Below are 13,647 nucleotides of genomic sequence, written 5' to 3'. Positions count from 1 at the left end.
ACATAATAATAATTTTTCAATTTTTGTTTCAACTCGTTTCATTGATTTTCCTATTGAAACTAACGTTGCATCACTCTCAATTGATCCTCTTTTACTAATCCTGCAATCAATTCCTTCAGTCTCCAAACCTGTCTGTATCGATTGCTATTTTCTATAGTACAGTTCTGGACACTTTCCAAGCTTCGGACCTACTCTAATGTGCATAAATGCACTCCAAATCACAACGTTTACTATCCATTTACATTCTCTTCCCTCTATTTTAATTCTCTGTTAAAGAAAAAAAAATTAAAAAACAAAAAAAACACCCTTCAAACTATGTGTTGTCTTGTCAAATAAAGTGTCGGTAATTTATTTTTTTTAATGATCTATCTTTTAAAGGAAATTACAATTAAAATAATTTTGTTATTTTAACAATTTAAGCCATTGATAGATCTGTTTTAAACGTTTTATTTTTAATTCTTGATAAATTAAACTTTATTAACTATTCTTCTATAAATTAATAAGATGCTTATTTTTAATACATTTGTATATATATAAATGTTAGATAAGTTAATTATATTTTAATAAAGCCAACAGAAGTGCAATATGGTAGAAGAAATTCTTAATCCCTTCTTCTACAGTAATCAGATAAGAAAATTATTGTATAGAATTTTTATATAGCCTATATATTTTATGAAGACGTTATATTTTCTTATTTGTTAAAGGTTTCTTTTTCTTCTCATTACTAGATTACTAACTTTCCCTAAAGGTTATAGAAAACTTATTGTTTTGTCAGTATCTACAGTAAATTAATACATAATGTTTACTATATTGAACTAGTTCTTTAATTTGTTTTCGTACCTCAAGGGAAAATGGTATTTCTCTCTTTCTATCTTTGATAATTATATAGTTTTCTTCCTGTTTTTTTTTCTTTTTTTGTATACAGTTCCTAAAGCTTCTATCCGCGAATCACCAGATCTGTACGTCAAAACAGGTAGTTCTATCAACTTGACTTGTCTGATAAACCAAAGTCCAGAACCTCCTGCTTTCGTCTTTTGGTATCACAACGACAGAATGATTAACTATGACTCTACACGGGGGGAGATTAACCTACAAAAGGCAGGAGAAGATACAGCTATAAGTCGTCTATATATCACCAATGCTCAACCTATTGACTCAGGAAACTATACCTGTGGTCCTTCGAATGCTGATGCTACGAGCATCAGTGTACATGTTCTCAATGGTACTAATTTTATATATATTTATATTTTTTTCACTTTTCTTAATTCATAAGTACTAATAAATATATATATATATATTCTCTAACTTACAGTAAATTATTTAATAAATAAAATCTACTATTTTTTTAATCTTTAAGAACTTCTCCTAATCGCTTAACTAAAAAGCTTTTTAATTGGTTAAAAATCATAAAAAATCATCATCATTTATAATTTTATTAGCTCGAAAATTATGCTTATTTAACACAAACTGAAACACTCCTTCGTTAATGATCGTCTTTACGTTTAAATCACACAAATTCGAATGGTAGAAATTATCAGATTTATCTGAATATCGTTTAATTTAATCATAAAAAAATTTAAAAAAAAATAAATTTTTCTTCTTCCTTTTTTCATTCTCTTTAATATAAATGACTTAGTTGGTTGAATAAATAGTAAAATATTCTCTTTCACAACTTAAAACTTAATTAGAAATAATTATAAACAAGCTTGAAATTAAAGGGGGTGGAAAAGATACCGAATTTTTAATTGGTCTTTCATTATTCACCTAAATAATATGACAAAATTGAATAAGGAATTTTCCATATTTTATTCTTGTTAGACTCTTTGTTAACAACTTTAGTAGTAATTACAAACTAATGAGCTTTTTAGCTTTTTACTCGTTTAATGTTGGCAAGAGTTCATGAATAGTTTGCATTAAACCCAAGATTTTCTTTATCTTATCCTATTTATCTAAACATTTGCTGTGAATATTAATAAGGTAATTAAAATTTTATCGAGATAAAACTTAAATAAATTTACAGAATTATCATCATTTTATAAATATATATATATAGAATTTTCAAATGCCATAAAAAAATAAACAATATTTTTATCTTAAATTATCTAAAAATTTCTGAAATGGCATACAAATGTAACTTACCAAGAGAAAAAGAATAGAAAGAGAATGTTTATTTTCTACTAAATCAATGTGTGTATGTATATATGTATATTTATATAATATTTTTCTTAAATTTTATTAGGAAAATCTTGTTTGGTAGACTTCCTAGTTATTATTTTGATTTTTTTTTCTTTGGTGAGTAGGAGCTAAACAATTATAAATATTCTTATTTATAAAAATTCTAAAAATAAGCAAGAAAGCGTAAGTTCAGCAAAGAAAATAAAATTCTGATTTTATTTTCTTTGCTGAAAATATTCTAACTAGAAAGAAAAACTTTCGTTGTATTTTAAATTGAAGAAAAAAATAAATAAACTAAAATTTAATTTTAGTAAAAATTTATATAAAATTTTATAACTATAAACAGTAGCTATTTTACTTCTTATTTTTGTTTGCTTAGTTTAAGAGAAAAAAAATATATATTAAAATTTAACTTAAAGAATTTTTTTTGTATAAATATCTTAAAATCTTTATACTTTAATATAAATAATTTCTTCTGAAAATATGAAATTATCTAAAAATTCTAGTTTTAAACGTTTAAAAAAAATGCCGAAAAATAACGTTTGATCTTTTCATTTCCATCTTGAAAAATATTACTTTGATGAAAAACATAAAAAAATAATAAAAACAAATTTACTAGAAAAAACTTAATACTTTTTGGTTTTATAAAAATCAAATTATTATTTAAAAATTGAAATTTTTAGAAAATTTTAAAGAAATTTATTACGTAAATTTTCTATAACTCAAAGAAGTGTCATACATTTTAGATTAATAAAATAGAAACAATTCTCTAAATAATCAAAAAGACATTTTCTTAAAATCGTATATAAAGTACTTAAAATACAGAAAGGATTATTATAAACAATACAAATATAATTCCATGAGAATGATTGATTAAGAAGAATCATCATCCTTATAAATATCCTAAATTATCATAATATACAGTACATAATAAATAAAGAGAAATAAAACAAAAAAAAAATACATTTCATCTTAAGAAATCTGACTTAATTAAGTTCCTCTCAGAAGGGAAACTCGGTTAAAGAATCTAAAACAAAAATACATAATATATAACCATTGAGGAACAAGTACCATTAATAGAGAAGCAAACCCAGTTTAATGTAACAAATCAAATTATTTAAGTTGATAGAGAATCTTTTGATCCCTGGCATAAAAATTAAATCAGTATTTTCCATAAACAAAGTGAGATAAAACATTATCCTGTTTTAATCCCTTCTTCTGTTCAGTAACATGATAATCACTATCTCGGCTGCTCGTTTCCCTAGTCAATGATCAACGACAACAGATTATACGCAAGGATACACCACAAATCCCTAGACGGAGTGTGAAATGGAAAGTACTGTANTTAATTCATAAGTACTAATAAATATATATATATATATTTAAGATTTTAATGAAGTTTTTTCTTTGTTTTTTTTCTTTTTATATTTTTTAATAGGTGAGAAGAGAGCTGCGATACAGCACGATTTAAACACTTCTCCATCAATATGTAGTAGATTCACTAGCAATATTTGGATTGTTATAAACACATTCCTGGTGTTAGGACTATATCAAAGGTCCTGACAATCCAAGTTATTGTGAAAACCTAGGTGCCTATACTTGGCTTTTATATTCCGTCCAAACAAGTGCCAAAAAATTGTAAGTGTAAACGTTAACAAACTTCTAATTAAAAATCTTTCAATTCAATTAAAAATTATACTATTTATCAAATTAACATTAGAATTAAATTAAATTAAAAATGTTCTCAATTAAATTCACAATATCGAGTGTTTAATGGTTTTAAATTTTATTACATTACCTCTTTAATTAATAAAATGACATTAAAACAAACAGGAAATGTTACTTGAAACATTTCCTGTTTGTTTCAAGTAACTTAACTCTTTAGAAATTATATCCGTAGATCTGTTTATATTTTGTAAATTATTATTTTTTTTTAAAATATTGCTTAGATTGATTACATCATAAATAAAATGTTATAAACTAAAATTATTGTGGCACTTAATGGTTGTTTATCGCCTCCCTGATGATATAGTTTCTCTTTCTATCGACTCGCTTCTGATAGTCAAGATCTGCAATTAATTAATTTCAAGTAGGTAATTATATATTCTCGGTCCCTGAAGACAATCATTACCTGATGATGATAACTTTGATGATGGTTCAAATTTTAAGATATGTTATCCCTTTCAAGTATGAAACTTCTATCAATAAATATCGTATACAACTCTTAATTCTGTATAACATTATAACTTATTGATAATAATAATAATAATAATAATAACAACAACAAATCTTTCTCTTTATTAAATTAAACTTATATCACTAATTAAGCTTCTTAATATTTATTTATTATATATAAATTATAAGCTTACTAATTATGATCCTATTCAATGAAAGAGTTTTGTAGATGATCGCCTTCTAATGGTAATTTTATGTAAAAATTCAGAATTAATTCTAAAAATCTTTCGTCTTTTAGATTAAAAATATATATTTTCTAGCATTAAAAAAACTAATTTAAAAATATTGACTCGTTTTAGGTGCATAAATCAATGAATTTTCAACGAATTTATCAAAATTCTTCACGTATAATAAATTTCGAAAAAAATATATATTTATTATTTTAAACTATTTATAAATGAATTTTATACGTTTGAATTATTTATTTCCTCTTCATAAATTTACACAGTAAATAATCTAACATATAAAAAAAACATAAACAAATAAAGAAAAGAGAGAAGAGATAGGAAGAATAANAACATTAGAATTAAATTAAATTAAAAATGTTCTCAATTAAATTCACAATATCGAGTGTTTAATGGTTTTAAATTTTATTACATTACCTCTTTAATTAATAAAATGACATTAAAACAAACAGGAAATGTTTCAAGTAACTTAACTCTTTAGAAATTATATCCGTAGATCTGTTTATATTTTGTAAATTATTTTTTTTTTTAAATATTGCTTAGATTGATTACATCATAAATAAAATGTTATAAACTAAAATTATTGTGGCACTTAATGGTTGTTTATCGCCTCCCTGATGATATAGTTTCTCTTTCTATCGACTCGCTTCTGATAGTCAAGATCTGCAATTAATTAATTTCAAGTAGGTAATTATATATTCTCGGTCCCTGAAGACAATCATTACCTGATGATGATAACTTTGATGATGGTTCAAATTTTAAGATATGTTATCCCTTTCAAGTATGAAACTTCTATCAATAAATATCGTATACAACTCTTAATTCTGTATAACATTATAACTTATTGATAATAATAATAATAATAATAATAACAACAACAAATCTTTCTCTTTATTAAATTAAACTTATATCACTAATTAAGCTTCTTAATATTTATTTATTATATATAAATTATAAGCTTACTAATTATGATCCTATTCAATGAAAGAGTTTTGTAGATGATCGCCTTCTAATGGTAATTTTATGTAAAAATTCAGAATTAATTCTAAAAATCTTTCGTCTTTTAGATTAAAAATATATATTTTCTAGCATTAAAAAAACTAATTTAAAAATATTGACTCGTTTTAGGTGCATAAATCAATGAATTTTCAACGAATTTATCAAAATTCTTCACGTATAATAAATTTCGAAAAAAATATATATTTATTATTTTAAACTATTTATAAATGAATTTTATACGTTTGAATTATTTATTTCCTCTTCATAAATTTACACAGTAAATAATCTAACATATAAAAAAAAACATAAACAAATAAAGAAAAGAGAGAAGAGATAGGAAGAATAATATAAAATTTCAACGATTATCTTACTTAAATCTTACAAAATTATCGAAGCAAAAATTAAGATAATTAAAATAATTAATTTTAATTCTAATTAACTGAAAATAATATTTAAAATTACAGATTACAGGTTATGAAGTCTTTGTAGAAGAAACAATTATGATAATGATTTATTGTAGCAAAACGGATAATGAGACTTTATAGAAAAACGACTGGTAAGTATTTTTTTTTAAAAGCATATAAACTCTTAAATTAAATTCTTAACATAGATTTTAATAAGAAAAAAAATTAATTTTAAATATTTTAAATGCCATTAGTTTACCACAGATTTGATATTTTAGAATCACTAAACAATTAAAAAAAATGTTTAAAAAAATAAATTTATTATATTCCACTGTGTAAAATTTATTTTGGATTGTATTATTAATGCAATAGAAACTTGTCCCCGGTGTTTATAAAACTATTTTCTTCAGCAATAACGGGGATGCTAACAATTAAAATTATGGTCACCTTATTTGTTGCGTTGACAACTAAGTATTCACGCATTTTCTACTTTATAATTAGGAATGCAATTAAGCTTCACTGATGACTCTTGCTAATGAATATTGCTAACGTTTTTCACTTTTACCCTCTGGGAAAACTTTAATGTGTTGCTTTACTTTAAGTTTACATTGAATTAATTTGTCATAAACGTTTTCTACTTGATCCATATTAATGTCACACATTTATATTATTTTTTTTTTAAATTGTTAGAGAAGAAACCTCAAACAGACTATGAAGTACTTTCACCTTTTACTAGTGAGATTTTACTAGTTTTACATTTGATAGAAGAGTGAAATTGAATAAAAAAAAAATGCAAAAATGGAAAATAAAGTCTACTTTTTCTATCAAAGTGTTTAGATGTGATAAGTTATCCATAGCAATTTTGTGCTTAATTCCAAAGAACAAGAGAAAGAACAAGAAGCAATCAAGTACAGGTATTCTCCATATAACACTGCACTTCTATAGCACGGATTCACTCTAACACGGTTTGAGAATTTGGTAAAACCCTCGTACATGAAATGTACAGTAATAAAAACTATTAAAAGCGAACTTTATTTAATTTGAAATTAGGGAAATCCCCTTACAACAGTTCAGTAAACATGATAAAGCTTTTAAGTGCAAAAGATATCTCATCTGACATTTTTCATTTGAGCACATATGTACTATCAGATTTTCCTGTATAATTTTCGTGAACTATTAGTACTAAAGTATGTAAATTTTCTTTTCCCGCCTTCTGTCTACATGTGGTACTTCTCAAAACTTGTTTCAGTGTTGCCAGATTGCAACACTTTTGCTTTTGATGTTGCCAAACGTTTTTCCCTTATTCCATATTTGCTTTATTCTTAAGTGCTTAGCACCATATAAGGAAATTTATAAAGATCTTTTAACTAAAAGCAAGCAATCTAAAGTAACATATTTTTTGCAAAAGGTAGAGCATGGATCTGATGATAATGCAGAAAAATGCTCAGGGGATAAGGATATCTTGCCAAAAAGAAAATGCCCTCGGTTAATAGTGCTTAGTTATGACGAAAAAAACATTTGTTTAATTTATATTAATATGTATCATTTCTTAAGAAAATTTTAATAAAGATATTTATCTTAATTATGAAAATATAATTACATGTTTTTTAATTTTTGGAACCTAACCCCCCCCTTTCGTACTAGTTCTTTGTTTCATATAACACAGATTTGCATAACATGGCAATTTTTTTGGAACATAACTCCTGTGTTATATGGGGGGTTACCTGTATTAAAAAAATGCTTTCAAATATTAAATAATATTTGAAAGCATTTTTAATACAGGTATATGGTCAAATATTATTATTGTTAAGGGAAAATTTATTGTTATTATTGTATAACTTAATACGATATCTATTAATACCATGGATATAAACATTACAGAATAATATGAAATTTTAAGTACAGGTAACCCCCGTATAACATGGTAGTTACATTCCAAAAAATTGCCGTGTTATGCGAATCCGTGTTATACGAAACAANATTTATTTTTTTTTTACTTTTTTAATCAGGTCCTGACGACATTTCAAATGTTCTTTTAACGGAGGTAATGGTTTTTGAAAAATATTTTCCAATCTTGTATTCGTTATTCTTTCCACGTCAAAAATAAAGAAGGAAAAAAAATCAACACAATTTTCACTCTTTTGTGATTTCGCTTCAAATCATTTACTGAATAAGAAAATCAATATACCAAACCACGGCAAAAATCCAAAGTTATCTACTTTCTTCAGAAACAATTTCAAATGGAGAATATATTAGCATGGATTTTTTTTATATATATATTTCTTCTATGTTTCCAACTGTTTATTGAATAAATGTATAATTTAGTACTGTTTTAGTATATACAAAGTCTTTTTTTAAAGTAATTTATTTATAATATACATAAATTGTTTTTTAATTATTCGTGTTTACTGATTTTTTAAATTTTATTTGTGAGAATTTTCTGAAGTTATCTTCTTCTTGTCTTTTGTTTGAAGTTCGTATACTTTACTCTTATTGTAGTTTTGTGTCTTACGAATAATTTCCCATGTGTTTATATTAAATGTTGTTTGAGTTAGAGCTTTATATTTTACTTATTTCGATCAAATTTAAGTTGTATGGAATATTTTCTTTTATATAAATGTCAATATTATATATTATTCTCACTTTCTTGAAGCTGTTTTACAGAGTATTTTCAATATTCAGTTCTGTTTATTGCTATTATTGTTTTACTATAATGTATACTACAGTATCAATATGCATTNTCTATCACTCTTAATGATAGTATAACACTTTGTGACAAATCGTTCTCACCGATCCGTTCGTCAAAGATATTTTGAATGATTATTTCTTTCCATGTAGCTGTAAACATTATACTTTTTTGCTTATCTTCCTCTTCTTTTTTAATGTTTGAAATGCTTATTTTATGTAAATTATCACTTTTAATATCGAACACATTCTAAACGATTTCTCTCTATATACATATATATATATAATACTTCTGTAAATCTTTTAAAGATAAATGTATAAAATTTATTCTATCTATAACATTACTAAGTAAAATTTATCTAGATCGCATATCAAATATATGATATCTGATTTTATGTTAAGTTCGAAGAAAGTCATATAAGTTGGTAGAGATCTCGAAATTTAAAATATTGTTATGAGTTTAAACTATAGACAAATTTTTGAATCTAGAACTTAGAATAAATAAATAAAATTTTTATTGATTATAATTGTATATACATATACAGGTATATATACAGTTTATATTTAAATTTAAATTTGATATCTTCGACTTAAACGCATAATTAAAGTTAAAATTTTGATGAATTATTATAGCTAAGAATAAATTATTAGCTATTTGATGACACTATATCATGACGAATTATCAAATGTCAACGAAGAAAAATGATGTATTAATGTCAAAAACTTCTTAGTTCGTCTTCAATAAACACTATTAAGTGCATTGACACGATTCTAGGAAAATCTTCAACAGCCCTTTTGGCGCCGAACTAGTCAAGACCCAGTCTTCATTGATCGTTTTGTGAGTGTTCAGTTTGAGAATATGACCTAAAGTTTGCTTGATATACTGGCAAACATCACTGAGTTTATATAATACTAAATATATATTATATTATTAATAAAAATTTTTAACTTTAATAATAAATTTTAATTATATTTTCCTCGACGTATTAATATCAATACGCATTCTTTTCCTCCTCGTGTTTTAATTATTTAATAAATATATTAATTAGTATTTAATTTTAATTTATTTAATAAACTCGGAATAATTAAAAAATATATATATAGTCTATAAAATTTATTAATTAGTGCTAATTTTATAAGTTGAAAAGTATTATCATNATTTATTTTTTTTTTACTTTTTTAATCAGGTCCTGACGACATTTCAAATGTTCTTTTAACGGAGGTAATGGTTTTTGAAAAATATTTTCCAATCTTGTATTCGTTATTCTTTCCACGTCAAAAATAAAGAAGGAAAAAAAATCAACACAATTTTCACTCTTTTGTGATTTCGCTTCAAATCATTTACTGAATAAGAAAATCAATATACCAAACCACGGCAAAAATCCAAAGTTATCTACTTTCTTCAGAAACAATTTCAAATGGAGAATATATTAGCATGGATTTTTTTTATATATATATTTCTTCTATGTTTCCAACTGTTTATTGAATAAATGTATAATTTAGTACTGTTTTAGTATATACAAAGTCTTTTTTTAAAGTAATTTATTTATAATATACATAAATTGTTTTTTAATTATTCGTGTTTACTGATTTTTTAAATTTTATTTGTGAGAATTTTCTGAAGTTATCTTCTTCTTGTCTTTTGTTTGAAGTTCGTATACTTTACTCTTATTGTAGTTTTGTGTCTTACGAATAATTTCCCATGTGTTTATATTAAATGTTGTTTGAGTTAGAGCTTTATATTTTACTTATTTCGATCAAATGTAAGTTGTATGGAATATTTTCTTTTATATAAATGTCAATATTATATATTATTCTCACTTTCTTGAAGCTGTTTTACAGAGTATTTTCAATATTCAGTTCTGTTTATTGCTATTATTGTTTTACTATAATGTATACTACAGTATCAATATGCATTATAATATATATTGTATATATATTATAGTGTACAATTGTAATTTTATATTATTATTCTGAGTAATTGTAAGAAAATAAAATAATATTGAGATATAATATAGAAAACGTTTACAAAGAAAGATTCCATAAACATAAAATCCTTTAATCTATCAACCGAGATGAATATTGAAATTGATTGGTTAAAGATATGTTTATCTTAACGACGATTGGATGTGAAATAAACTTTGTTAACAATAATTGGAATTAATTATGTTAATATATAGATAAATTTTAAGAATTTTAAAGAAAATTTTACATATTAGAAACAACTATGATGAATGCCTTAGTTGACAAAGTTCATTCACCTCTTTCAGTTTCCTAGTTATTTCGTTTGTGTTTGAAATACCCAAACATTATATAGGCCTATATATTATTTTTAGAGGCTTTCTATCGAATTCTATAAATTAATTTTAAATATTTCCTTTTAATTAATTAATTAACCCTTTTTTATAGTAAAGTTTTTAGCGTAGTTGTATCTATAATAAATTTGTATCAGTGTATTATGTATTGTTATTAATTACGTATGGTTATTTATGTAGATTTATCATCTATATATATCAACATACATATTAATTAGACTCGTAAATCAAGATAATTTAAGTATATTGACTCTACATTATGTAGAATTTTTGCTTTATAATTAATATTTATTTCTGCATTACTATCAATTTTCTTATACAAATATAAAATTTGTAAATTTACTGAATTATTTATTACAAATTAATAGAATTATTTTCTTACTAAATAATTTACAAATCTAAATTTGATACGAGTAAATAAACCGAATTTTTTTTTCTTCTCCCATTTACAAGATGCTTATATTTTATTTATAATTTTCTTTAAAATTAATATATTAATAAACTAAATTATAAACTATTTTAATTATTAAGTATGTTTATGAAAGGCATCGTTTATAATTCAAACTTTTATAGTTTATTTTAGTTAAAATATCTCATCAAATTTCTGGCAATGTTCTCTACAGTAATTTATCTTTAAAGATAAATGTATAAAATTTATTCTATCTATAACATTACTAAGTAAAATTTATCTAGATCGCATATCAAATATATGATATCTGATTTTATGTTAAGTTCGAAGAAAGTCATATAAGTTGGTAGAGATCTCGAAATTTAAAATATTGTTATGAGTTTAAACTATAGACAAATTTTTGAATCTAGAACTTAGAATAAATAAATAAAATTTTTATTGATTATAATTGTATATACATATACAGGTATATATACAGTTTATATTTAAATTTAAATTCGATATCTTCGACTTAAACGCATAATTAAAGTTAAAATTTTGATGAATTATTATAGCTAAGAATAAATTATTAGCTATTTGATGACACTATATCATGACGAATTATCAAATGTCAACGAAGAAAAATGATGTATTAATGTCAAAAACTTCTTAGTTCGTCTTCAATAAACACTATTAAGTGCATTGACACGATTCTAGGAAAATCTTCAACAGCCCTTTTGGCGCCGAACTAGTCAAGACCCAGTCTTCATTGATCGTTTTGTGAGTGTTCAGTTTGAGAATATGACCTAAAGTTTGCTTGATATACTGGCAAACATCACTGAGTTTATATAATACTAAATATATATTATATTATTAATAAAAATTTTTAACTTTAATAATAAATTTTAATTATATTTTCCTCGACGTATTAATATCAATACGCATTCTTTTCCTCCTCGTGTTTTAATTATTTAATAAATATATTAATTAGTATTTAATTTTAATTTATTTAATAAACTCGGAATAATTAAAAAATATATATATAGTCTATAAAATTTATTAATTAGTGCTAATTTTATAAGTTGAAAAGTATTATCATTTTCTAGATTTTTTTTTGAAAACTTAAAAGTTTAACTTTTTAGTAAAAAATTTTTTAAATTTTTTGCTGGGGGAAGGAGAAAAAGTTGTAAAAAGTTGTAGATATTGAATAAATCCAATATCTATAACTGTCTTTTTCAATTTTCTTCAATGCCCAATCTACATTAATCCCATTACAGGTCATCATACATCTTCATTCAGTATTTTTTTCTTACTTACTCTAAGTTCGTACTTACAAAATCCTATGATGTACACATTCCTGGAAGGCATTTTTATCAAATAACTTATCCATCTAAGTCTAGATTTTTATCTAGTAAGCAGATTAGGAACCGTTATATAAATCATAAAATCATAAAACTTACATAATTTCATAAAGTAAATATATTAAAAAAAAATTAATTATTATAATATATTTTCATACATTATCACTAATTCTTTAATATTGTATTTTACAGCTATTCTACTGTCTTTGTATAGCGTTACGGACAGAAACAAGAAAAAGAACATTCCAATTTAATATACTCATGAGCATGAAAGAAAAAAAAAATTCATTCAATAGGAAAAAAACAGTGATGTGAAAAACCAGAACTGAAATAATAAAAAACATTGGATCTCATGTATTTAGAATCGTTAATATCTTATCAAGAATTCATCAAGATTTCTGCTACTTTACAGGATAACTATGAGTAACTTATTCAAGTTACATATTTGTTTAAAAAAAATTACTTAAGGAAAATCAAGAAAAATCACAACTGTATCCAATAGTAAATCATAATTATAAATAATAATAATAATAATAACACTGAAGAGAACTTATCTTCAGTACTTGTGATGTGTTGTGTGCAAAATATCAATAGAAAATTACATCATCAAATGTGTAAAAAGCATCTAAGACTATAGACTGTTAACAATAATTGGAATTAATTATGTTAATATATAGATAAATTTTAAGAATTTTAAAGAAAATTTTACATATTAGAAACAACTATGATGAATGCCTTAGTTGACAAAGTTCATTCACCTCTTTCAGTTTCCTAGTTATTTCGTTTGTGTTTGAAATACCCAAACATTATATAGGCCTATATATTATTTTTAGAGGCTTTCTATCGAATTCTATAAATTAATTTTAAATATTTCCTTTTAATTAATTAATTAACCCTTTT

At 23.6% G+C, this 13,647-nt stretch overlaps 1 protein-coding gene across 1 annotated transcript in view; it reads left to right on the top strand.

The window, feature by feature from the left end:
• LOC111628614 (zwei Ig domain protein zig-8-like) overlaps window positions 1–13,380 on the top strand; it is an 86,790-nt gene extending 73,410 nt beyond the window's left edge. Inside the window, exons 4-7 of the mRNA XM_023372445.1 lie at window positions 926–1,222; window positions 3,614–3,813; window positions 6,059–6,150; window positions 12,940–13,380. Of these exons, the coding sequence (XP_023228213.1) occupies window positions 926–1,222; window positions 3,614–3,738 (422 nt within the window). The 3' untranslated portion in view covers window positions 3,739–3,813; window positions 6,059–6,150; window positions 12,940–13,380. The remainder of the gene's footprint in view (window positions 1–925; window positions 1,223–3,613; window positions 3,814–6,058; window positions 6,151–12,939) is intronic.
• The last annotated feature ends 267 nt before the right edge of the window (window positions 13,381–13,647 follow it).

The sequence above is a fragment of the Centruroides sculpturatus genome, unplaced genomic scaffold (assembly GCF_000671375.1).
Source record: "Centruroides sculpturatus isolate CEXI.00-Female unplaced genomic scaffold, Cexi_2.0 scaffold34, whole genome shotgun sequence".
Classification (NCBI taxonomy): domain Eukaryota; kingdom Metazoa; phylum Arthropoda; class Arachnida; order Scorpiones; family Buthidae; genus Centruroides; species Centruroides sculpturatus.
This window is presented reverse-complemented; position numbering and strand designations above follow the sequence as displayed.